Source organism: Ostrea edulis, chromosome 6, assembly GCF_947568905.1.
Source record: "Ostrea edulis chromosome 6, xbOstEdul1.1, whole genome shotgun sequence".
Classification (NCBI taxonomy): domain Eukaryota; kingdom Metazoa; phylum Mollusca; class Bivalvia; order Ostreida; family Ostreidae; genus Ostrea; species Ostrea edulis.
Genome location: NC_079169.1, coordinates 18589910 through 18614290, shown reverse-complemented (window position 1 = coordinate 18614290; position 24381 = coordinate 18589910). Strand labels below are relative to the sequence as shown.

At 36.3% G+C, this 24381-nt stretch overlaps 1 protein-coding gene across 1 annotated transcript; it reads left to right on the top strand.

The window, feature by feature from the left end:
- Nucleotides 1–6510: 6510 nt before the first annotated feature.
- On the top strand, nucleotides 6511–10728 carry LOC125647637 (uncharacterized). The gene is made up of 2 exons (XM_056141756.1): nucleotides 6511–6616; nucleotides 9725–10728. Exon 2 carries the CDS (start codon nucleotides 9752–9754, stop codon nucleotides 10331–10333), a length of 582 nt encoding a protein of 193 aa, XP_055997731.1. The 5' UTR covers nucleotides 6511–6616; nucleotides 9725–9751; the 3' UTR covers nucleotides 10334–10728.
- The last annotated feature ends 13653 nt before the right edge of the window (nucleotides 10729–24381 follow it).

The following is a 24381-nucleotide window of genomic DNA, read 5'->3' as shown; positions in this document are numbered from 1 at the left end:
GAATAAAGTATCATTGAATAAGTTGATACAGGTAACTCTAATATATTAACGTTAAATGGGCAGTTGTCTCTAGTAAACTATAGTTGAATAAGCTGCTAACTCTAGTAAATCATAAGCAGTTAACTGAAAGGTTATCGTTAAATAAGCAATTAATTCTAATAAACTGTAGTTAAAGTAATTCCACCCTCGTGTGACGTCATGGTTTTTGCAAAATCTTTATTTCATTGACTTTGTACATGACAGTTGAAGTTAACGATCAGTGATCAATCTCATAACTCCCACAATTAATATAAAATAGAGAGTAGGCCAAACACGGACCCTGGATAAATCAGAGCTGGGACCAGGTGCCTACGAAAAGTAAGCATCCCTTGTCGACCGATCACACCCACCGTGAGTCCTATATCATGATCAGGCAAACGGATGTACCCGCAGTCAAACTCAGTGCGCCAAGAACGGCCCAACAATCGGCATGAAACATGTCAGACAGCATTTGACCCAATGATAGGTTGTATTGGCAAACTTGATCATTACAAGATAGAAATATGTCTTTAGGAGGAATTTTATTCACTGGGTAGTATGAAACCAATCTGGTAAATAATTTGATATTGAAAAGGTGTATGTCTCTGATTTTGACAAGTCCCGTGAGGGTGAAACTACCTTAAATAAACTGTCAACTCTAGTAAACTATAATAGTTATACGAGCAGTTAACTCTAATGACTATAGTTAACTACATCAGCAGGGCTCGAAATTAACATATGTTCGTCAGTCTGTGACTGATTAAAAATCTGGCGGACTGACTGACTTTTGTTATAGTCAGTCCGATGGGACTGGTTAATTTTCTAAAGCATCATTTTGGAAAATATTCTTATGAAATTTTATACACACATTTGGCATGCTTCGATCTGTAGATGCAAGGTGAAGATAACGAACAGTGATCAATCTCATAACTCCTACAAGCAATACAAAATAGATAGTTGGGCAAAAACGGACCCCTGGACACACCAGAGGTGGGATCAGGTGCCTAGGAGGAGTAAGCATCCCCTGTCGATCGTTCACACCCGCCGTGAGCCCCATATCCTGATCAGGTAAACGGAGTCATCCGCAGTCAAAATCAGTGTGCCAAGAACGGCTTAACAATCGGTATGAAACACGTCAGACAGCATTTGACCCAATGCGAGGTTGTATTGACGAACTAGATCGTTATAACGACCATAGAATTTTCGAAATGCTGACTTCAATCGAGACTGTTGAAATCCCTGTACCATCAACTTGTTTGTCAGTAGCTTACCTCGATTTAAAAACTGACTATACCCAGAACAAGCTCTTGCATATCGAATCAGTTGAGATATATAAACACCATATACAGGTGATAATGGAATATTGCTACATAAAAGTGGGAAGTTGACGATGGAGAAGCTGAAATCATCCCGTTTGTCATACAGTTGAGTTGTCAGTTTGTAGATATCAGACGAATCTGATTTGTAAATATAAATCCCACATTTAAGTGTTACAATATTGTCTGAGACATATTGAGTTAAATTTCATTTTAATAACATTAACGAAATATGTTTAATGATTTCTGGAAAACTGTTGGACTGGTAAATTTTTCTGCGGACTGGTTGAAATTATTCCCCATCAGTCCGGCTGGACTGGTGACATAAACAGTTAGCTTCTATTAGCCCTGACATGTGTCATTTTGTTAGAATCCTATGAATTCTTTTGTAGTAATATGTTTATCATGGCATCATTTTTTCTACAGTAAATTAAACGATGAAAGTTCTTGCAGGATACAGCAAATGAAAATTTTTAATACATTGGGTTGAAATATCTAAAGAGGCAATAGCTGCCATTATTATATTTGCCGGTTATAATCAATACATAGAAATAATGACTGAAAGAATATCGAATGGAAGTGATTAGATCAAAATTACGACCGCACTTTTCATGATTCTTCATATTTTTCCCGCACGATTCAGAGTTAAACGCACCTTAACTTGTAGTAAAATATACTTTATGGATGTTGATCCGTTTTATAAGTCCCCTCGAGAATTTTCCCTCGGTTTCAGACGTTACCAAATGTAGGTGCGGCAAATTTATACTTTTGCATTGCACTTATAGTCGTAGCAATGAAGTTTCTTTATCGCATCACAACAGGCCTGTATGACACGAATGTCTAGCGTTTGGCGAAGGAGCAGTTACTGTAGCTACTTATTTGAACATCCCAGGCGTGACGCGGCCAAGCTTTGAGGCAAACTCCAACCCACGACCTCTCGGTCACGACGCGAAAGCTCCACCACTGACTCACCAAGACTGGTATCAGAAATTCTTACCCCTGATTCACCAAGACTGGTATCAGAAATTCTAACCATCGACTCACCAAGACTGGTATCAGAAATTCTAACCACTGACTCACCAAGACTGGTATCAGAAATTCTTACCACTGACTCACCAAGACTGGTATAAGAAATTCTAACCACTGACTCACCAAGACTGGTATCAGAAATTCTAACCATCGACTCACCAAGACTGGTAGCAAATTGCAAGGGTAATCTTCTTGCAAACTTGTAGATCAATAACGAAAAAATGTTTTTCTTAATGTTCTTCATTCGTTCGGACAAACACCTAAGAAAACCTGTTTGTAAGGCAACTCTTCCCACCTTCACAGACTGAAACCTTAAATTTGAAAGGAATACCACAAATCCGTGCTGCACGTTTTTTGTTATTTTCCCTAAAAATGTGCACTTTCGAAGTCGAAAAAGCAAACTAAATTGACATTAATACTCATGAAAAAGCAAACTAAATTGACATTAATACTCATGAAAAAGCAAACTAAATTGACATTTATACTCATGAAAAAGCTTGTCTGTGAGCAATACCGCGTGAAATTGTATTGAGCACGTTTACATCGATTGGTTCTGTTAAGGTACACGTAATCAGCGTTAAAATAAGTAGAGAGCGGAAATTGTTCATTTTGACAATAAAGCGAGGGGTTTTCACGGATTGGGGTTATTGCTTTTCAGACATCAAAAAGATATATCAAACATGAAGAATACCTCGGTGTTTTCAGCTTCTTTCATTCAGTAAATGACAATATGATAAATATTAGATTTAAAAACCTTTCAATACCGATCCTATTGGTGCAAATATATCACGCATACATTACATGTACCAACCTAATTAGAATTACATCCTTTGATCCGCTCACGTATATCGCTACACAAGGATCTAACAAAACCGCATACGGAGGTCAAATCTAGTGACCTTTTAATCATGCATATTTATCAATATACAATGTATTTATCCAGAGAACTCTTAAAATTTGCACTCGGTAAACGAAAAGTTCTGGGGAAATAACAAATATGGCGACCGAATATTGGCGCACGTTTACAAGTTTTGAAGGATTTACAAGATTCAATCTTTAAAAGATGAACAGAAATATGTGTTAATAGCTGTGTTGAATATTGAAGACTGTATGGCAGTTTTTCCTACCCTCCGCGCGTTGCGGATTAAGGTATTAATTACCAGTCGCATCATACTTCCTGTAAGTTTAATTTCAATTTATATGAATTATTGATTTGGGAGTTCCCTTCACTGTCGGTCTCTCTTGCAGCAAATGAAAATCCACACAAACAACAAATATTTGTCAAACTATATACTATTTGAGGTGTCCTCGACGTGCCTGGCACATTGTTATTACCGGAACACTTCGGCAGCTACATGTATTAGTAATATTTCAGTGTTCCGAAGGACCCGAATTTACACCGTCGATTTGATAGCCCATGCGCTGATTGGTTAGACTAAAAGGTCACTATATTTTACCTCAGTATGTGGTTTCTTTAGATCCTTGTGTAGCGATGTATGTGAGCAGATCAAAGAATCTAATTTTAATTACATATTTCTGAACTCTATCCAGTTGAAAAAATAGTGTGTCAATTCAAATTTTGAAAGTGTTTGGCGGAAGGATTGAATAATCAAAAATGTCTAAATCTGCATGATTTTACAGTTCCTATTTCATCCAATATCTTCTATTTTCATACCCCTATCGTGTATTTAAGTTTTATAATTTATGATATAAGAAGTTTGAGATTCGGAACTAGTTCAAATGTTGTAATTTATTAATTTGGTTGATATATTTTTCCAAACAGAACACTTATTCTTAAAAAAGTCTAAATTAATTTACTCGAAATGTTGTATAAAAATTCAATCTTTTGGCTAATAATTTTAAAATTTGATCTAAAACCTCCACTTTGTTTTTAGTTCTATTTAAAATTTTAAGACAAGACTTTGAAAATTATGTGAAATTACTCCTTATATATCCTTTTCAAATTCGATATCATGATTTTTTCAGTGTATTAAATGCATAAAGGTCATTATTTATTTCCATTACTAGTATTAAACATTTTTTATCTGTAGTGCTAGAAGACATGATTATATATCTAGTTTATGTAATGGCTTATTTGTGTTGCTTATGTTGTGCTGACACCAACAGACAAGTTTAAAGGGACTGATTCACGATTTTCCCCAAAATTTTGTTTTTCACTTTTAATGATCAAAATCTACTGTCTAATGTGTTCGAAAGATTTCACATGAAAATTAAGGTTATACATTATCACAGAAGCTCATTATAGAGAGTTTATTATTTGTTTTGTAAACAAAGATTGCGGTATGTTATTGTTTACGAAATTTTCAAAAGGAATGGATGTCGATCTAAGTTTATTATATCTTTCACATTTCAAGCATTTTTGGGGGTAAAATGTGTCATCTAAAAGTTAAAATTTGTGACTATGGAAAATTAAGATGCATTATATTACAAAATCAATAGTTCACTTGTTTGTTTGTTTGCAAGAAATAACCGCTATTGTAAACTTTGTAATTTAGATATTGAGGATGAATTTCATTTCATTTTAAAATGCCCTTACTTTATTGAATTACGCAGGAAATATATCAAGAAGTATTATTGGAAAAACCCATCTGTTTTTAAACTTATACAATTATTAAGTGTAAAAAATTTCAAAGAGTTGTGTAATTTGGGGAAATATCTTTACTGTGCCTTTAATTTACGTAATGATTTACTTATGTAGCATTTTCTGTCTATAAATTCACATCAGTATTGTGTAACATACCATATAATGTCATGCCATGCCATACTATACAATTGTTAACTTGTTTATTATTTTTGTAAACATGTATGCCATAAGACGTATGTCTTCAGCAATAAAGAATAATAATAATAACATATAAAGACTCGAGTCTTTGTTTACATACCACAGATTTAAGGCTAATATATAGCTTTCATTCTTGCATTTTAAAGGTAAAATTTTGGCTGTCAACATTAAATGAGTTATATTTTTAATGTTTAACATCAAAAATGAAAAAAATATTTTTATCGAAAATCGTGAACCAGTCCCTTTAAACGAATAAATCGTGAGTAAATTTGAAGTGCAACAAGGTCATGTTTAAAAACACTGTAGGTCAATAACAAGCATTGTGACACCGGTTTTTCTTTTTAATTTCCTAATTATCCTTCAATGTTGAAATGAACAATACACTTCCAAAAAAAGGCAATTCTAAAACCCTTAGACGGGGAACCTTTACTACATGCAGTGGCGGATTTAGACCCCCCCCCCCTCCTTTCACCACACTTTTACAAAGTAATGCAGGTGAAGCTCTAGATTAGACATCCAAAATGGCAGAGTTGTTTGGCTAACACTTGTAACCCCCTTTCGGAAATCCTGGATCCGCCACTGACATGTAGGTCCTTTAAATAGTCTTGACCCACTTAACTATCCCAAGTAACAACATCTGTGGTTCATTCAATAATATAGTTATAGCTCTATTGATATATTGTACCCCTGATTTGAAATCTTGAATATCACTCCCTGGTTTATAGTTAGCCCATACCAAAACACATTACTGAAAGACCTTGAACATCAATGGATTAGAAATGTCTACATTGTCGGCAAACTTCCAGTGACCCGAGATTAACCTGATCGTTATATGTCACGTGACGACACCAGTGAAGCATGAGCAGTTACAATACACATCCCCATGCAATTTGTTTATAACAGCCATGCGCATTAAAGCACTTTGGTTTTTAAGTGAAATTTGATCAGCTGTAGTGAAAATTTTATGACGTGTTCTAGAAAATTTCAGCAGAGTTGATAGAGACATTACGTGTTCGGAAAAGTAAGTAATAGAATTTATTGACATTAATCATTTCGGCATGCTTTATAGTTTCAATAGCTAGGTATTTAAATTCTGTTGATTGGCTTGCTTTACACTATCATCAGAGCAGAGGTTGAAATACATTTAGTTAAAAGACAACTTTTCTTTCCAGAATGAAATGACGGAATCTATAACAAGATGCGCGATTCCGCCCCAAACACAACATAATTAACCCAATTCCTGCGATTTAAATTGAGCGTAGCAGCAGCGTCCGCTAAGCGTAAACACACTGTTAGTCACTCAGCAAGAGATCAATAGAGAGAGTCGTGGCCTTGATCCGCGGGCTCTTGTTTACATCCTCAATTCAAAAAAATAAGCCGGAGGAAAGAGGCCACTACGCCAAGCAGAGAAAAAAAGCAGTTACGGATTCGCTACGATATAACCGCAAAGGTAAGACGGCTTTTTGTTCCAAATTATAGCATCAATGAGACTCGGAACTTTGGGTAAAGCTCCAGAAAGTGTCAGCTTATTTTGTTTTATATATATATATATATATTATATCATTTTGATGATGGAATCAAAGATTCCCGTACGATTTTTCCTCCTGATATGTTCCCTGTCGGTCTTATCTGTGGCTGTTGATAGACAATGTTTTTACATACATATATATAAAGCCTATTTCAGCTACACAAATTTTAAATTAAATAAAATTACCAACCAAATTTTGCTTACGTCAGGAAGCTCTTCTAGGAATTTTCTAATTTGTCCGTGTCTTCCTAAATCAATAACTGGTGTAGTACTTTGAATTGTCGTAACTTGTCGCATATTGGTTTAGTGACAACCTGCAATCGGCGTTATGATGAAACACCTGTCGTGTAAAAGACTCGTCTGTCTTTTTCGCTTGTCATCTACATCTTTGCAAATATCCCTAACGAGTTTCTTTAACATAATGAATGCCATAAAAATAGTTACAGATAATGCGTGTCTTTTTTCTATGTGATTCGATTGGGCAGTACTCATCTTTACCCAACCCTGCTTTAGATAATGCTATCAAAATAAGATTATAACTACATGTATTATTTTTATTTTAAATGTAATTTATAACATTGCTTTTATAGATATCTTGATATGTCACAATGTAAAAACCACGTACGTACAAGAAATAACTGACATGATTCAAGAATTCTAGAATGTTCTACACTGCTCTTTTCTAAAATCTACAATATACTCAGACGTGGCGAAATATATAATAATAATGATATCCTTTATTTATACAGGATTGATTAATTAGTTTTATAAACTAGTTAACATTGTGGTCCTGGTCTATAACATATATAATATATATCGAGAACATATATCACAAAATATGGCAATATCACAGTTTGTATACATACAGATAGAACTACATGAAAAGAGACCATAAACACTGAGCATTATCACCAACAGGCAACTTCATGTCATCAGGTTTATTTTTTACGTACACGAGACTAAATCCATTGTAAGCCATGATAATACTTGTGAAAACTACCATAGATATGTAAGTAAATGGAAGTCGATATACATATGTCATTACTATCTTTCATTAGATCTAGAAGGTCCCATTTCACTAAACGTGCATGTGTGCACAATGGATCACGTCACACTAGCTGCAGATTTTCAATAGACGTGTGTTGTGTTTTTTAATGTAGATTGTTAGTTCATTAGAGAGCTACATTTGTAGGCTTTCACATGGTACGTATTAGAGCCATTTTCAATTGAGTTCTATTTTGGACGTATTATCTTCCTTTATCAGGAAATTCGCTATTTTTTAAATATAATTTACCGAGAATTAATGAAAGAGTGGGGGAGGAAGAAGCGGAAGAAACCGCGGACTAACACTTTAACCTCTTATAGTTTGTAAAGACTGGTGTTCACATGATTACACACAAGTTAACGTTAGTACTCAATCTTGTTTTGATGGCATTGTTTCATTACGGGGACAATGTACCTCTTTAAAAAGTAGGATAATGAAAACCCGATCGTGTGTTATTAATGAGATCCGTGAAGTTTCTGTGGTATATTTAGGACTTGTAAACATGTTTACCACTTCAATCAATAAATAACACGACCGAGGCTAGACGATGGTCAGTTTGAGCATTAATAATAATAACTTTATTGCGAAAGACATACATCTTATAGCATTATAACAAAATTGAACATGGATAATAATTACAAAGCTGAAAATAAACGGCCAATTCTTTCAAAGACATCTAGCATACAATAGTATATAGTAAATACACTAGTATAGTGATAGTAAAAAAGGAGAATGACGATACAAATTACATATTATGGACTGTTCTTAGTTCAAGAGCTCTACAGATAAATTTCCCCAAGTTACAGAGTTCTTTAACATTGTTCACACTTAGTAGTTGTATAAATTTGAACATGGAGGGTTTACTCCAGTAATACTTTAATTGAGGGTAATGGGAGAGTGTTTATTATCGTTGAGAAAATATGACGGTATTTAAAGGTCTTCGACTTTGTTAATATACACATTCCTCTTGTCATTTGCCACTGAAATAGAATTGAGTATATATGTACACATTTGTTTTCTGGCACATACACAAAGGACGATACATTATACGAGTTATATTATATATTTTTTCTGCAAAAACAACCCATCTGTTCTTTTTGTACTTCTTTATGTAGAATTTTCGCAGTTTCACGTGCCTTCCCCTCCCCAGTACCTAACGAATTCCCATGTACTTTATAAAATTTCAACAAATCGGTGACTTGAATTCATTCCCATCATCACTTTTATTGTGTGGCGGTCAGACAGGTTTGACCGCCGATGGACAGATCGCTCGGTTGGTAGGACACCTGACTAGAATCCAGGAGGCCGTGGTTTGAATTCCTGTATGGTCAGAATTCCTGTCAGATCAGTTTTATTTCCTCTTTTCCTGTTAGATTTGGTGCCGTAGACCAACCCCAAGAACTAACAGGTGAAAATGCCTCCCGTGGGATAAAGATCCTGGGTTAATATCTTCAAGGTGTGAAGGCTTTTAAAGAGGAAGGAATACGAGGATCAGACGAATCCGATATCACTCAGATAGTAGATCACATGACAAAAAATCCAGGGGAACCGGGATTATATCCCACTGATCAATTACATTTTCTCCCTTCCTGTTTTGACTTAAATTTTACCCAGCCGTGGTCGAGTAGGTTTCTTTTGACATCCTTAGGTTTCCTTTATCAGAGATATTACAAAATGTTCATAGCATGAAATATCTCGCTTTGGTTATTTTCATTGTGTATCAAGACTAGATTTTCTTGGTGGGGAGGGGGTTGTCACGAATATTGTTCCTCTTTTGATATTGGCATGCACATATTAAGCGTGTTTACAATGTTTCTAAGGTATAAGCATTCATGTCCATACAGGTGTTGGGTTTTGCTCCTCTTTAGACATTGTGTTCTTAATCCCCATTGATCAGTCATCAATGATATGACAGAGAAAAAACATCAATATACATTCAGTGAAATACATTTAATAGAACATCTCTTTACCTCTGTATCTTTCAGATTGCGGCCAAAAGCACAGGCGTCGGAATGATGCTCAGAGAGGACCGACACCATCGCTTGCTACCCTATCTTCCTCTGACGTCACATTTACCCGACAATCGGGAAATTCTCATTGATTGGATGTCAGACGAACACGTGACTCAAACATACGTACTTATTCAGCAGTGCGCTGAGGATGGACATGGATTTGGTGTAGACGAGTTCAAAGATGAAGAGGATTTCCGAGAAGAAATCAGGGAGTCATTTTGTTTTGTGGTTGTGGACGAACCAACGAAAGAACTACTTGCTTCCTTTATAATGACGTCGAGTAAATTTTATCGTGGTTCCCCGGATGCAGTTGACCCTTACATTATAGTAAGACCGCATGACCGCCAAAAGGGAATTGGCGAATTTTGCATGAGAAAAGTTCTCGAATTTTCCGAAATTCTTGGTTATCAGGGCATGTATGTTGACACCTTTTGTAACAATGTCGGAATGCAGAAAATAATCGCAAAGCTTGGTGGATTCATTAAATGTGGTTGTCTCCCCATGGGAGGAAAACTGAAGAATGGAAATATCGTAGCTTCTCTTATCTTCTTCCGAAATCTGACAAAATATGCCAATGACTGATTGTATGAAGTCGATCAAAAGCAACATAAATAGATGTGTCCGAAGTCAGGAGAGAAGACATCTTTGCCAAACGGACTAGTATCAATGGCTACAGCAATAACACAGCCTGTTACTATGTTGAAGTATGTTTTACAAGGTCTGCACTGTAGTACAGTGTATATACATGTAAATTGTAGTGTGGGCATATCAGAAATCCCTTGCCAACAGGTGCTTGTCGAGTCCTTGTAAGTGACTTACAAAATATGAAGTTTGATTAAGGATTATTATATTGTTTACCCGTTGAATGCAAATGGCAGGGAAAATCAAAGCATAATCAAGAATTCATATTATATTTTTTAGAATAAGACTGAGTAACAGCTATCTTTTTATTGTGAGAATAAAAACGTTATATCTTTTCCATGTGTGGATTCTTTTGATGTTCACATTGATGTTCATGTTGATGTTCACATTGATGTTCATGTTGATGTTCACATTGATGTTGTGGTCAGGTGTGTATCTGTACAAGCTGAAATGATCTCTAGTTTGCCAGGTCTTTCACTGTATTTTCAAAACGCTCATAAAAGAGAATACACCAGGACGTAACATCCCTTTTATAGCTCATCTGAGCTGAAAATTCAAAGAAGCTTTTCTACACGGTCGTATCTTGTCGTCTATACTCCTATCATATTTGTTTACGACCCGTGACTCAAAAACCACAAGGCCAAGGTTAACCAATCTTGGCACAAAACACACTTGGATGAAGGAAATGTAAATTGTTTTTACGAAGGACCACACCCCTTCTGAGGGAATATACTTGAGAAAGAGTACAAATAGGATGAGTTTTTAAAATTTTCTTAAGAACCAAGACATCAGATAGGACATCACCTGTATAGATACATACACACAGGTGTCCATTTCATTACAAGTACCACCTCTGTACGTGTGAGTACCATCGAGTCCATGCTAATGTCGAGTACCAATATGTCAGAAGTTCAGCTGATTCTAGAATATCTCGGGGAAATACCTGAAATTTATTGACAAAATATGTAAATCGAATGCTCCAGAATGAAATAAAGAAAGTGAAAAATACGTACGGAATGCTCCTGACACTATCATGTGAATAGAACTACTTCACGTAAACACATTGTATCATTAAATCTGTGATATGCTCTACATTCAATTATCAAGAACGCACATTGGGGATCTAACCGTAAATAATTGTAGTGAACACATTTTTATTAAACCTGATGTTATGAATTGTAAATCTTTTGCTGACATATCCCATGATGAGCGTTAGAGCATCACAGAAAATATGCCAGCACAAGCAATAAGGCCCATCTAACGTTATCTACTGAATTACTTGAATGCATTTGAGTTAATATGAATTTCTAGTTTATGCTTTTAGTTTCTACAAATATTCTGGATACTAGGACAAGATTTTTCGACAAATGAGAATCTGTAACCTGTGCCGATATCTAGCAGTATGTTAAACCGACAAATGAGAATCTGTAACCTGTGCCGATATCTAGCAGTATGTTAAACCGACAAATGAGAATCTGTAACCTGTGCCGATATCTAGCAGTATATGTTAAACCGACAAATGAGAATCTGTAACCTGTGCTGATATCTAGCAGTATATGTTAAACCAAAAAATAAGAACCTGTAACCTGTGCCGATATCTAGAAGTATGTTAAACCGACAAATATCTCTATAGCATACGATATCTTCGTGCAAAATAGCTTTCAAAATGAGCCCTAATCACTAAATGTCTTTTTTTTTCTAATTATTCCTTTCTTTCTATCGGTTTATTCTGTAATGTGTTTTAGTATACATCAATGTATTCAAAAAAGTAAACTAACTGGGTGTTTACAAAGATGATATTTAGGGAAAACAAGAAAACCCATTGATAATATAATGTTAAACATGCAGTTACATGAAGCCAGGTGCAGCAGACATTGATAATCACGCAGGCCTATGCGTTGTAACGGCTAAGCGATAACAAACACGATATTTTGAAATATTTTGTTATTTGATCTTTGTTTTGTATCACTTAAAACAGTACAAATTTACTGATGGTGAAATAATATAACAAGTATAGCCTTTTGATTCGGTACAATCCAAAGATGTGTCGACCTCATAAGTATTAGCATCGCACTTCGTGTTCGGTCAATACAGTTTTCTCTTAGGTCAATATCTGTATGTCTAAGGCTGACATGAATCTCTATGGTTGACATGAAAAAGCTATATTTTGTATCATATTTTCCATATAGAATTAGATCTTGAGATCGAAACTGTCGTTATCTCAATGTGTGACATTTTGTGTTTCTAACAAGCACTTGACAATGGGGATTCTGTCTCCACAGAGAGGATAGATCTTCTCAGTCTGAAGTGGGGGTTTTCTATCCGTAAATTACTGACCAGTGATAGACTTAGTATGTGAGCAACAGGGGTGTATTGATGAACTCTAATTAAATGTCAAGATCAATGACCCGTATCTTCAACTTTTCCACCGATATCGGCAGGTGACCTTGAAATAAACACATTTCTCGTGATAAACATGTCAGTCTTCTTCAAAAATGGAGGATCAATAGCGAGCAAAACATTCAGTTCAATTATTCTGTAAATTAGATTGCATATTGGCCATTACATAGAATGATTTTTAGCTCATTAATACTTAGTCTAGACAAAAATAAACCAATCTAGCTCAGATAAAGCTTTATAGAATCACATTTGAATAGTGGGACGGTTTATGCTATTTATGGTTTTCAGCCCTAGCAATAGTTATGGATTTTACGTGATATACATCATCAAAAGCACTTTCAACATCATTTGTTAAATGATTGAGATATTCGTAAATAAGGCAAATGCCAAATTTTATGTATATACTCAATCGGCTTTGTGATATATATATATATATATATATATATATATATATATATATATATATATATATATAAAAGCACTAAAGTTCCAACAACACCCGATACCTCAAAGTGTCGGATCCACAACATGGATACAAGGTCAAATACAAAAAATTATACAAAGCACTAAAATGACCAACGACACGAATAACGAGATTGTCAAATTTTCGGGACGACCCGTCCCTTCTTCAGGACAAACGAAAAGAATTACATAATGTAGTCAATATCAACAGAGCATAATAACAAAAACTACATATAAATACATCTAGCACTACAACTACACTAATCTACAAACGTATTTACAACGCAGACTACATGTTTTTGGTCTTTAAGGCTTGCCAATCAATGTTAAAAGTGGAGCGAATTAGGACATGCCTTATTCGTCCAAAGAGCTGATCCAAATGTCCGAAAAGAAAAATAAACTTAATTAATCTCAAGTGGAACGAGAATATATATATATATATATATGTAAAGCACTAGAATGACCAACGACATGAACAATTGGAATTATCAATTTTTTTCGGGACAACTTGTCCCTTCGTCAGGACGGGAAAGGATTACATTATGGAGAAAACACAAATATAATAAACAATAAGCACTAAAGCTACACTACAAAACTAGCTAAACACTTTTCCAGCGGATTACATGTTGCAGGCTCCGTTATTAACTCAAAAAAGAATAAGAATCAGAGCGTGAACTCATCATGTCTGGTCACTGTGGTATCAGTCGGTAAAGTGTGAAATTCACGAACTAACTTGGCCGATCAAATGGTGAAACAATTAATCCGTACATCGTGGTATTCTCCCCTAGATCAAACTATTGAAAATCTAAATTTCAGATAATAGTAAATGAAATTGGCGTAATGTCTAAACTATTGGTTACTTGTAAGAAACTAAAAATGGAACTTGTTGATGAGTGCCAACGATGATGGCAGTGCTGGTACTGCTATGTATCCAGTTGGTGAAGCAAGGCGATGTATCGTTGGTAATATGAGGCGGATCGCAAGTAATAAGAAATAAAGTTATGAGAAATAAACCGTTGTCGTTGATCAGAGGGAGAATAACATTGTCATATCAGGAATAGGTTTAGCCAATGTTCATTCTGGCAAAGTCAACCATTTTGTTCATTCTGTTAGGACGGAATTACTTTAGTCTGTGCATCCAGAATTTTTCTTTTTTCTTTCTGTCTGTGGAGCTCCAGGTTTGGTTGTGATCAATAACCATGACAGTCATGTCTTCCCATTTGTGGCCATCTAAGTTGAAATCTCCAACAGGCTCAGTGATTCTTTTGGTTTTGATGGTCGACCGGTGGTTATTAATACGTTTGCGGAGATCTCCTGTTTCGCCAACGTACTGCTTCTGGCATGCTTTGCAGTTTATGAGGTATATGCAGTTGTTTGTGCGGCAGGACGTGTTTCCGAAAATTTTGTAGTTACGTCCAGTAACCGGGCTTCTGAAAGTGTCAGTATCCTCGCTATGCTTGCACAGAAGGCACCTTTTGTCAGAACAAGTTCTAAAGCCCCCGTTTGGCAGTGGATTGTCCAGTCTTGCTCTAACTACCATGTCCTTGAGATTTCGAGGCCGTCTGAAGGCTGCCATTGGTGATTCTTTGAATACTGTTGCCATTCTTTCGTTGTTGTAAAGAACTGGCAGGTGTCTACGCAAGATGGCGTTGAGACTCTTCAAGACGGGATGGAAGGTAGTCACAAGTGGGACTCCGCTACTTTTTTCTCTCTCTATGTATTGTAACAGGGTGTTTCGGTCTTTGCTGGACAACTCATCGATTGCACTGGGGCAGCCCTATAATGCCTGAAACAGGAAATCTCCGCAAACGTATTAATAACCACCGGTCGACCATCAAAACCAAAAGAATCACTGAGCCTGTTGGAGAACATTTCGGATGAATATGAGCTACTGTACCTATACTGGATTCCTAAACTTCATAAGAATCCTTATAAACAAAGATACATTGCTGGATCCAGTAAATGTTCTACCAAGCCCCTATCTTTGCTCCTCACAAAAGCAACTGTGAAGGAGAAACTTCAAACGTACTGTGCGACTACATATGCCAGAAGTGGTGTAAATCAAATGTAGATTCTAAAACATTCTGAAGAACTTTAAGTAAACATAAAATCGCAACACTTTTCTCAAATGAACAACATTAAAACGTATGACTTTTCAACCCTACACGACCATTTCTCACGATGAATTAAAGACTGGGCTTTTCGACATCATAGACAGCTACTTCTTCAACAAAATTGGAAAACGCAAATGTTCCTATCTAGTGATCAGTCATCCAAAAAATTACTTTGTTAAACGCCACTCTGATACCACGCAGAAGTTACTCTGAAGTTGAAAAAAAAATATGCTGGAGTTCCTCATTAACAATGTCTTCGTCGTCTTTGGTGATCAGGTCTTTCAACAGTCTATTGGAACCCCCAAGGACACGAATTGTGCTCCTTTGTTAGCTGACCCGTTTTTATATTCATATGCAGCAGAAGTTATTCAAGAAATTCTACGTGAGAAGAAAAAATCTCTTGCTGTGGCCTTTAATTCGACATTAAGAGATATCGACAACATATTATGTATCAACATTAATAATTTTCATATTCATGTCGAATCGATATATCCGAGTGAACTCGAAATAAAGGACACCAGAGTCGTCCACTTCTGCTTCATACTTCGATATTTTATTGAAAGCAGATATTAACGGCAAACTTACAACTCATCTTTATGACAAACGGGATGATTTCAGCTGCTCCATCGTCAACTTTTCATATTCATGTAGCAATATTCCATTATCACCTACATTTGGTGTTTATATCTCTTCGACTCATTCGATACGCAAGAGCTTGTTCTGCTTATGGTCAGTATTTGAATCGAGGCAGGCAAGTTGATGGTGCAGGCGTTCCAACAGCCTCGTTTAAAGTCAGCATCTCGCAATTTCCATGGTCGTTATAACGATCTAGTTTGTCAATACAACCTATCATTGGGTCAAATGCGTGTCTCACGTGTTTCATACCGACTAGGCTTACAGCGGGTGTCACCGGTCGACAAGGGATGCTTACTCCTCCTAGGCACCTGACCCACCTCTGGTATATCCAGGAGTCCGTGTTTGCCGAACTCTCTATTTTGTATTTCTTATACATGTAGGAGTTATGAAAGTGATATTCACCTTTATAGGAGTTATGATATTAATCATTGTTTGTTATCTTCACCTTTATAGGAGTTATGAGATTGATCACTGTTCGTTATCTTCACCTTTATAGGAATTATGAGATTGATCACTGTTCGTTATCTTCACCTTTATGGGAATTATGAGATCGATCACTGTTCGTAATCATCATCTTTCTTGTAGTATGGACTTCCCATAGCCAGGCAGCGGTGATACCTTTGAAATATATATGTCACTTAGATTGTTTTTGCTGTTTTCGCCACACTAAACAATTTTTCAGTTTTCAGTGACACCCAGTTTTTATTGGTAGAAGAGAGAACCCAGATACAATGTACCTGGGAAGAGACCACCGACCTTCCGAAAGTAAACTGGGAAACTTTCTGACTTACCGGCACGAGCGGGATTCGAACCTGCGCTGACCAGAGGTGAAAGGTCATGTGATTTTGAACGCGATGCTCTAACCACTCGGCCACGGAGGCCCGTGATTGGGGTTTAACGTATGTCTCACTCAAGAATATGGAAACAGCACCTGATGCTGTGTAAGGCTTCAAATTTAGACCCTTTACATACATGTATATATATATATATATATATATATATATATATATATATATATATAGATAGATAGATAGATAAATAGATAGATAGACCACAAAAATACACTTTTCCGTAATCAAGTGCAAAGGTGTGCACTTTTTTATGAACACTTTATACACTCTGTATAGGACATGTATTGGTAAATGCACTGAAAAATTAAATATGGCTGACAATGGTTAGACGGAAAAATTGAAGATTTCTCTCTCCGTATTTTTTTTTAGTTGTAAAGTATATAAGAGATTAAAAAACGAGTTCGGCGCCGAAAAATCAAGAAAACTTTTGGAGCACGAACTGGTATTTTCCCAGATGTATGTAGATATTTATAAATGCACACCGCAATACATCTTTGTGAAGAAAAAAATCTCAAATTCTAGCAATTATTAATTTTGTAATTGATTTGCATTGAAGTCGGTAATTCTCTAATGAGGATCTCAGCTGCTGAATGTCTATATTGAAAATGCTACACTACATCCCATTGCACTTGATTATAAGGTGAAAACCGACTAAACCAGGTGTATAACGGCGTAGACAAATCTATGCTTATTTGGATGTCATCACTATTGATTCAAGTCTGTAGAAACATCATCTGTCCTGATCTTAAATCCCGGTTCTCGCACCACGCCATCATGCCAAACCAGTGCATTGTGCAGATCTACGTCATCGACACAGTGTTGTTTCTTCACTTTCGAAAAAAGCTAAACAAATTAGATCCTCTTCAGATTTCTTCGTGACAAACACTGATTGCAACCAGAGCTATGTGCCAATCCCGCTTCCCTGTGGTCGTGATGTTTTAAACCAAATCGATTTTATCACTTTATAAACAAGAGGTCTGGAGACCACAACGCTCACACAAGTCAACCTACATACACACGCATGAAACCCTACATGTCTGAGAACTTACAAGTGTATATCTTTCAATCCTTCACGTGGGGATTCGGGTTAGAATAGGTCCTCAGTACCCCTTGCTTGTCGTAAGAGGCGACTAAATGGGGCGGTCCTTCGGATGAGACCGCAAAAACCGAGTTCCCGTGTCACAGCAGGGTGTGGCACGATAAAGATCCCTCCCTACTCAAAGGCTGTAAGCGCCGAGCAAAGGCCCTTCACCGGCAATGGTGACGTTTCCATCACAGGGGGTAAGCCCGCTTTGGGTCCGAACTCTGATACCACAGATATAGACCTTTCTATATTTATGGTATCACAGAGTTCGGACCCAAAACGGGCTTAGCCCCAGTGGTTTCCATATGAGTGAAAAATGCTCGAGAGGGACGTTAAACAATATAAAATTAATCAATCAATCTTGGCGTGGATTCGCTGTGATCTCAGAGCCACAGAGAGACGAAAATAGAATGTATACCGAGGACATTTCCATATTGACCGCATCATTGTGATTCTTAAAAGGAAAAGTTTTGATATTACACGTATTGCCTACATACACTTACGTAAACATTGAGCCACATCTGTAGCTATCTGGAGGACATGTTCTCAGAAACTTAGCTTTGGGGATTATTGAATGCTGAATTGATAAATAAAGTGTCGAGAGGATTTCGTTTTCATTTTCTATATTCTTATCTAATGAAATCTATGTAAAAAAAAAAATCCAATTGCGATACGAACTGCATTCGCTTTAATTCAGTAAACTTTGAAAACAATGAATATAAAATCCACAAACTGACAGGAATATTTCTTATTGGTTTTTATTTACATATTTAAAAAGGGGTATGGATCAAACGGAGTGTGAGTCCAAATGGCAGGTGCGCGTAGCCGCTGAAGATCTGCCTTATACATTGACCTGGGTTTCTAGTTCTAATTCATTTATACATGTAAATGACATACATGTACCTCCTATTCTTTTTAAGGATGAATAACACACCTGAGAAATCTCATTGTGATGGAAAGTGGAGAATGTGTACAATAATATTTTGAAATTGAAAACGTTTAAATTGGCCTTATAAATGCAATTTTTTAAGAAAGTAATCTTAAAAACAAACCATGATCTACAGATGACGTAAACCTGAGCTACCTAACTATACATACAGTGTACATACGTATTGCTGATTTTTATATTTTCATTCATTTTTTAAAAGGAAATCCTCCATTATGACGATGCGCTATTCCTCCTTAAGTGACTGATACAAAAAGCAAAAGGCACTGATCTTGAGATATCTCCTTAAAGCGGTGATCCAGTGTCGAATTAGGTGGTGGCACAATATAAACAAATCTCCGCTGCTGCGGCCTTAATTGTTATGCATAGGTTAAAATCTGGTACTGCACTTTCAACTTTCTATATATAATTGAATGAAAATATCTCGAATGGGACAGGAAACAATACAACAAACACAAATCATGAAACTTAACAGATATACTCCTTTTTAACTGACTACATGTAAAACTTATCCGGTACCAATTTTGATGCACCAGATGCGCATTTCGACAAATAATGTCTCTTCAGTGATACTCAACCGAAATGTTTGAAATCCGAAATAACTATAAAGTTTTAGAGCTAAATATAGCCAAAAACAGCGTGCCAAAAAAGTGGAGCCAAATTCGTCCAAGGATAAGAGCTATGCACGAGGGAGATAATCCTTAATTTTGAAATGAATTTCTAAATTTTATAACAGCAATTAAATATACATCCGTATTTTCAAGCTAGTAACGAAGTACTTAGCTACTGGGCTGTAGAGACCCTCGGGGACTAACAGTCCACCAGCAGAGGCCTCGACCCAGGGGTCATAATGTAAAACTTATACAGTACCAATTTTGATGCACCAGATGCGCATTTCGACAAATAATGTCTCTTCAGTGATGCTCGACCGAAATGTTTGAAATCCAAAATAACTATGAAGTTTTAGAGCTAAATATAGCCAAAAAAGTGGAGCCAAATTCGTCCAAGGAGAAGAGCTATGCACGAGGGAGATAATCCTTAATTTTGAAATGAATTTCTAAATTTTATAACAGCAATTAAATATACATCCGTATTTTCAAGCTAATAACGAAGTACATTTTTACTAAGCTACTGGGCTGTAGAGACCCTCGGGGACTAACAGTCCACTATTTTCTTTAGAGAAGTCGAGAGGCATAGCCTTCATCGACTTCTCTATGCATGCATTCATATAAACCCGGGACAGGGGACATGTTGAAAATGGATTAAAAGCAAGTAAGTGTTGATTTCCTTGTGACGGTTTTGTGCATTACTGCTAAATGTTTGAAAACAAGTTGTCTATTGCGTAAATCCAGGCACATCTGAGTCGAAACGTCGGTCGAAGCATAAACCGTCACCGACTCCGGCATTTACACGTTTTCCAGAATCAAAATATGAATGCATGTGAAGAGAAGTCGATGAAGGCTATGCCTCTCGACTTCTCTAAAGAGAATAACAGTCCACCATCAAAGGCGTCGACCCAGGGGTCATAATGTAAAACTTATATGGTACCAATTTTGATGCACCAGATGCGCATTTCGACAAATAATGTCTCTTCAGTGATACTCAACCGAAATGTTTGAAATCCGAAATAACTATAAAGTTTTAGAGCTAAATATAGCCAAAAAACAGCGTGCCAAAAAAGTGGAGCCAAATTCGTCCAAGGAGAAGAGCTATGCACGAGGGAGATAATCCTTAATTTTGAAATGAATTTCTAAATTTTATAACAGCAATTAAATATACATCCGTATTTTCAAGCTAGTAACGAAGTACTTAGCTACTGGGCTGTAGAGACCCTCGGGGACTAACAGTCCACCAGCAGAGGCCTCGACCCAGGGGTCATAATGTAAAACTTATACAGTACCAATTTTGATGCATCAGATGCGCATTTCGACAAATAAGACACATGTAAGACTTGTGATTTATACATGTACATGTAATTGTAGTTCTTTGTGTTATATAGATTTTACACCTAGTGACATTTCATTTCTTTTTGCTTGGATGCAAGTTTTTTTTTTATTGGGGGAGGGGGGGGGTCTAATTTTGATTAATGCCATGTACCAGGGGCGGATCCAGGAATTGCGGTTACTATGGGCGCCACTTTATGAGGCAGGGGGTCTGGGGGCCGCCTTGAGACTCCCCAGTGGATATTACGAATTTTATAGAGCTTAAAATATGTCTCCTATTCAAGTCATTTGTACTATTTTCTATCATTTTTAATCAGGTGAAATTAGTAAAATGACGCAATTTTTCAGGGGTTTTGGAATAAATGAAGTTCTCTCAATAAAGTAATTCAAGAAATCAAAAGATTTTGTCATTTATTTCTCCGGGAGTGGAAGACATTATTGCTTCTTTCATCGTTTAGTATATTTTTCTAAACAAGATGCCACAATTTACCTAAAATTTTAGGGGGGGGGGGGATCTGCCACTGTGTACTAATATCGTAAGTTGAGAATGTCGTAAGTTGAGAATGTCGTAAGTTGAACGAACGTTTGTAAAATATGCACTTATACAATAAAATATATTCAAATCAACCAAAAATGTTGAGAATTACCATGTACATTTTTTTGGATTCTTCGGTCCATTTGTGTAACCTATCAAATGAAGCAACACCATACGTACGTCATCGGTGTTGTTTGTTTCGTGCGATGTAATATGATTCATTAAAGAGCCCACCAACGGGTATGGAGAAATCGGATCAGTAGTTTTAATAATTAATTAGTATATTGACAAATGTACATATTTCATTTATATTGACCTTGATATTTTGTATGATGATCGCCGATGTCGATATTAATGTTTGGCGTGAAGGAGTATTTTAAATGGTTGTAATACTTTAAGAAGGATCTTTATATACTTCGTTGAAAACAAATACTGCACAATAAAATAGATATTTAGCGCTGAAGTGGAGATTAAACGCATAATACACGATTCAAAACTTTTTATTTTTGTAGAAAAGGTTTGAAAAACATTATCGATCAATTGATTTATGTGACCATCGCGTGAGAAGGACGACTTTTATGTCGTATTAATTCAATACCACAGAGTGCCTAATCATGCCTAACCTATGATTAAGTGTGAGCAGTGCCAAATCATTAAAGATACGCCCCTCCACGTACAACTAGAAAATAGGGAGACGCCATACCTGCCAGGGCCGAGTATATCATCTATCACGCTTTATATTATCATATGATGTCTGAAAATCTTATCGTGCTTGACTTCCCTGCAGAGCTTCTTTCTGTGATGTAGATTTCAACATGTGCAGGTCACAATTTACTTCCGGGGTCATGTTTGGGTCATTGCGTGGTTTTGAAATTTACACGAGGGAATCCATGGAAACACGATACGTTCTAAAATCGTCACGATTATCAAATTAATTTACAAAGAGTTTACGCATGTAAATCAAATTTGACTTTTAATTTAGTTTATTTAAACGAACTTGGGACTGAGTATTTTAAATGTAATTTCATTGGTTTTTGGATTCAAAAGTAATCAATTATATGAATGATTGCCCAAGTTTGTAAGAGTAATCGATTATATGAATGATTGCCCAAGTTTGTAAGAGTAATCCATCCTTAAATAATTATTACTTTGCTAAAGTCATCCTAATTCCGTTTGATTACAAATGACTTTTAGCTATATTCCAATACAATGGTACATGTACATATGGATGTAGGTACTGTATTTGGTATATGTATGTGTATGATGTAAACTGAAAGTTTACGTAAACGTACTTGTAAATTGTATATTATCACATATTTACCCCCTTTATCCAGTGGATATCACTTCTACAATAAATTAGTCGTATCCCACAGTAGCTGTTCTTACGCCAATCGGAACTCCTCGAATGTCTCGCGCATTCGAGGAGTTCCGATTGGTTCTTACGCCGCATGACGTAATGTGCATAGGAACTCGATCAGGGTGACAGACCTCCCAAAAAATGTAAAAATTGATGGGAGTTCCACAGGTGTTGTTAAATTCTTCAAAATTTGAAACCAATGAATGGATATATCAAGTGCATGTAATTAGTTACGGTCAAGGGAACAGGCCTGTCATTTTCATCATCTGGCCTGCAAAAAAATGTTATCGTCTCGAAAAAGTGAAACAGCGCGGCGTTACCCACACACCGTTCATATTTTGTATCGATCGTAAAATATTCTCAATGTCGATCAAGGAAAATAAAGATATATTGAATGGGGGGGGGACACATTAGGTGACTTGAACTGAAATCGTTTTAGCTCACCTGAGCTGAAAGCTCAAGTGAGCTTTTGTGATCGCCTGTTGTCCTCCGTCTGTAAACTTTTTATACATTTTCGACTTCTTCTCCAAAACCACTGGGCCAATTTCAACCAAATATGTCCAAAAGCATCTTTGGGTGAAGGGCTTTAAAGTTTGTTCAAATGAAGGGTCATGTCCCTTTCAAAGGGGAGATAATCACAAAAATGCAAAAATAGGGTGGGGTAATTTAAAAATCTTCTCAAGAACCACTCAGCCAGAAAAACTGAGATTTACATGAGATTCAATTCTAAAGATATGTTACTCTGTCAACCGATAGGTATCATCAGTACCGCTTTTGATAAGACTTGTTATTAAATGCCATTTCTTTCCATGTTGCATTCGTTGTTTTATCTACTTCTTAGGGGCGAGATCAAAAGTTCAATGTCTGACAAAAAAACTAAATTCACATAGTTTTTTACGCCCCCTCCCCCAACGCCCCCTGATGAATGTTTAAACTATAATCGATTAACAAGTAAGAACAAATGAGTATAAATAACTCTGTATACCCTATCTTCTGTTTATTCACAAATGAAAGTGTGGATTAAAACTATCAAATGTTCATTAAAATGTAATATCGTCATGTGGTTTTTAACAGTCACTTGTCTTTTTCCTTTCTCGACTAATGTGCAATCGATGTCGGATGAGAGAAACTTACAGAAGTTTTAACCCCCCCCCCCCCCCCCCACTCCCCCTAACTATTTGAATTTAGATTTTCATCCGAAATGAATCTTTTGATCTCGCCCCTTACAGTTTTTGATATCTAATTTCTTACTGTTTTTAACGTCTGAGAGAATAAGGGTCTGAATAATTATGTTGATTAGCTAATACTAGATGTACTCTTTCTATCAAATTGTATTTCTTTCCATATTGCGTTCATTGCTTTATTTATTTTTTACATTTTTAATATTTGAGCTAATTAGGGCTTAATTAGTCATCTTAATTAGTAAAAAGTTCCAACAATTTTCTTTGCCTTCTTCACCGTAAACACATTTCTTTACGAAATATTATTCGACCTACGACTTACCTTTCTATCTATGATCAGGGGCAAGTAACTCGTGAGTCACCTGCTTTTCAGGGATACCATCTAGTCATCACCGAACTATTGTCGAGAGGGCACGGCATCACACGGAGTACAATGTTTTATTAATGGATATACATGTAATGCACGGTACATTTTTTCT

Excerpts from the sequence above, each read along its gene's own strand:
- LOC125647637 (XM_056141756.1), top strand. The coding sequence starts at position 9,752 with ATGATGCTCAGAGAGGACCGACACCATCGCTTGCTACCCTATCTTCCT.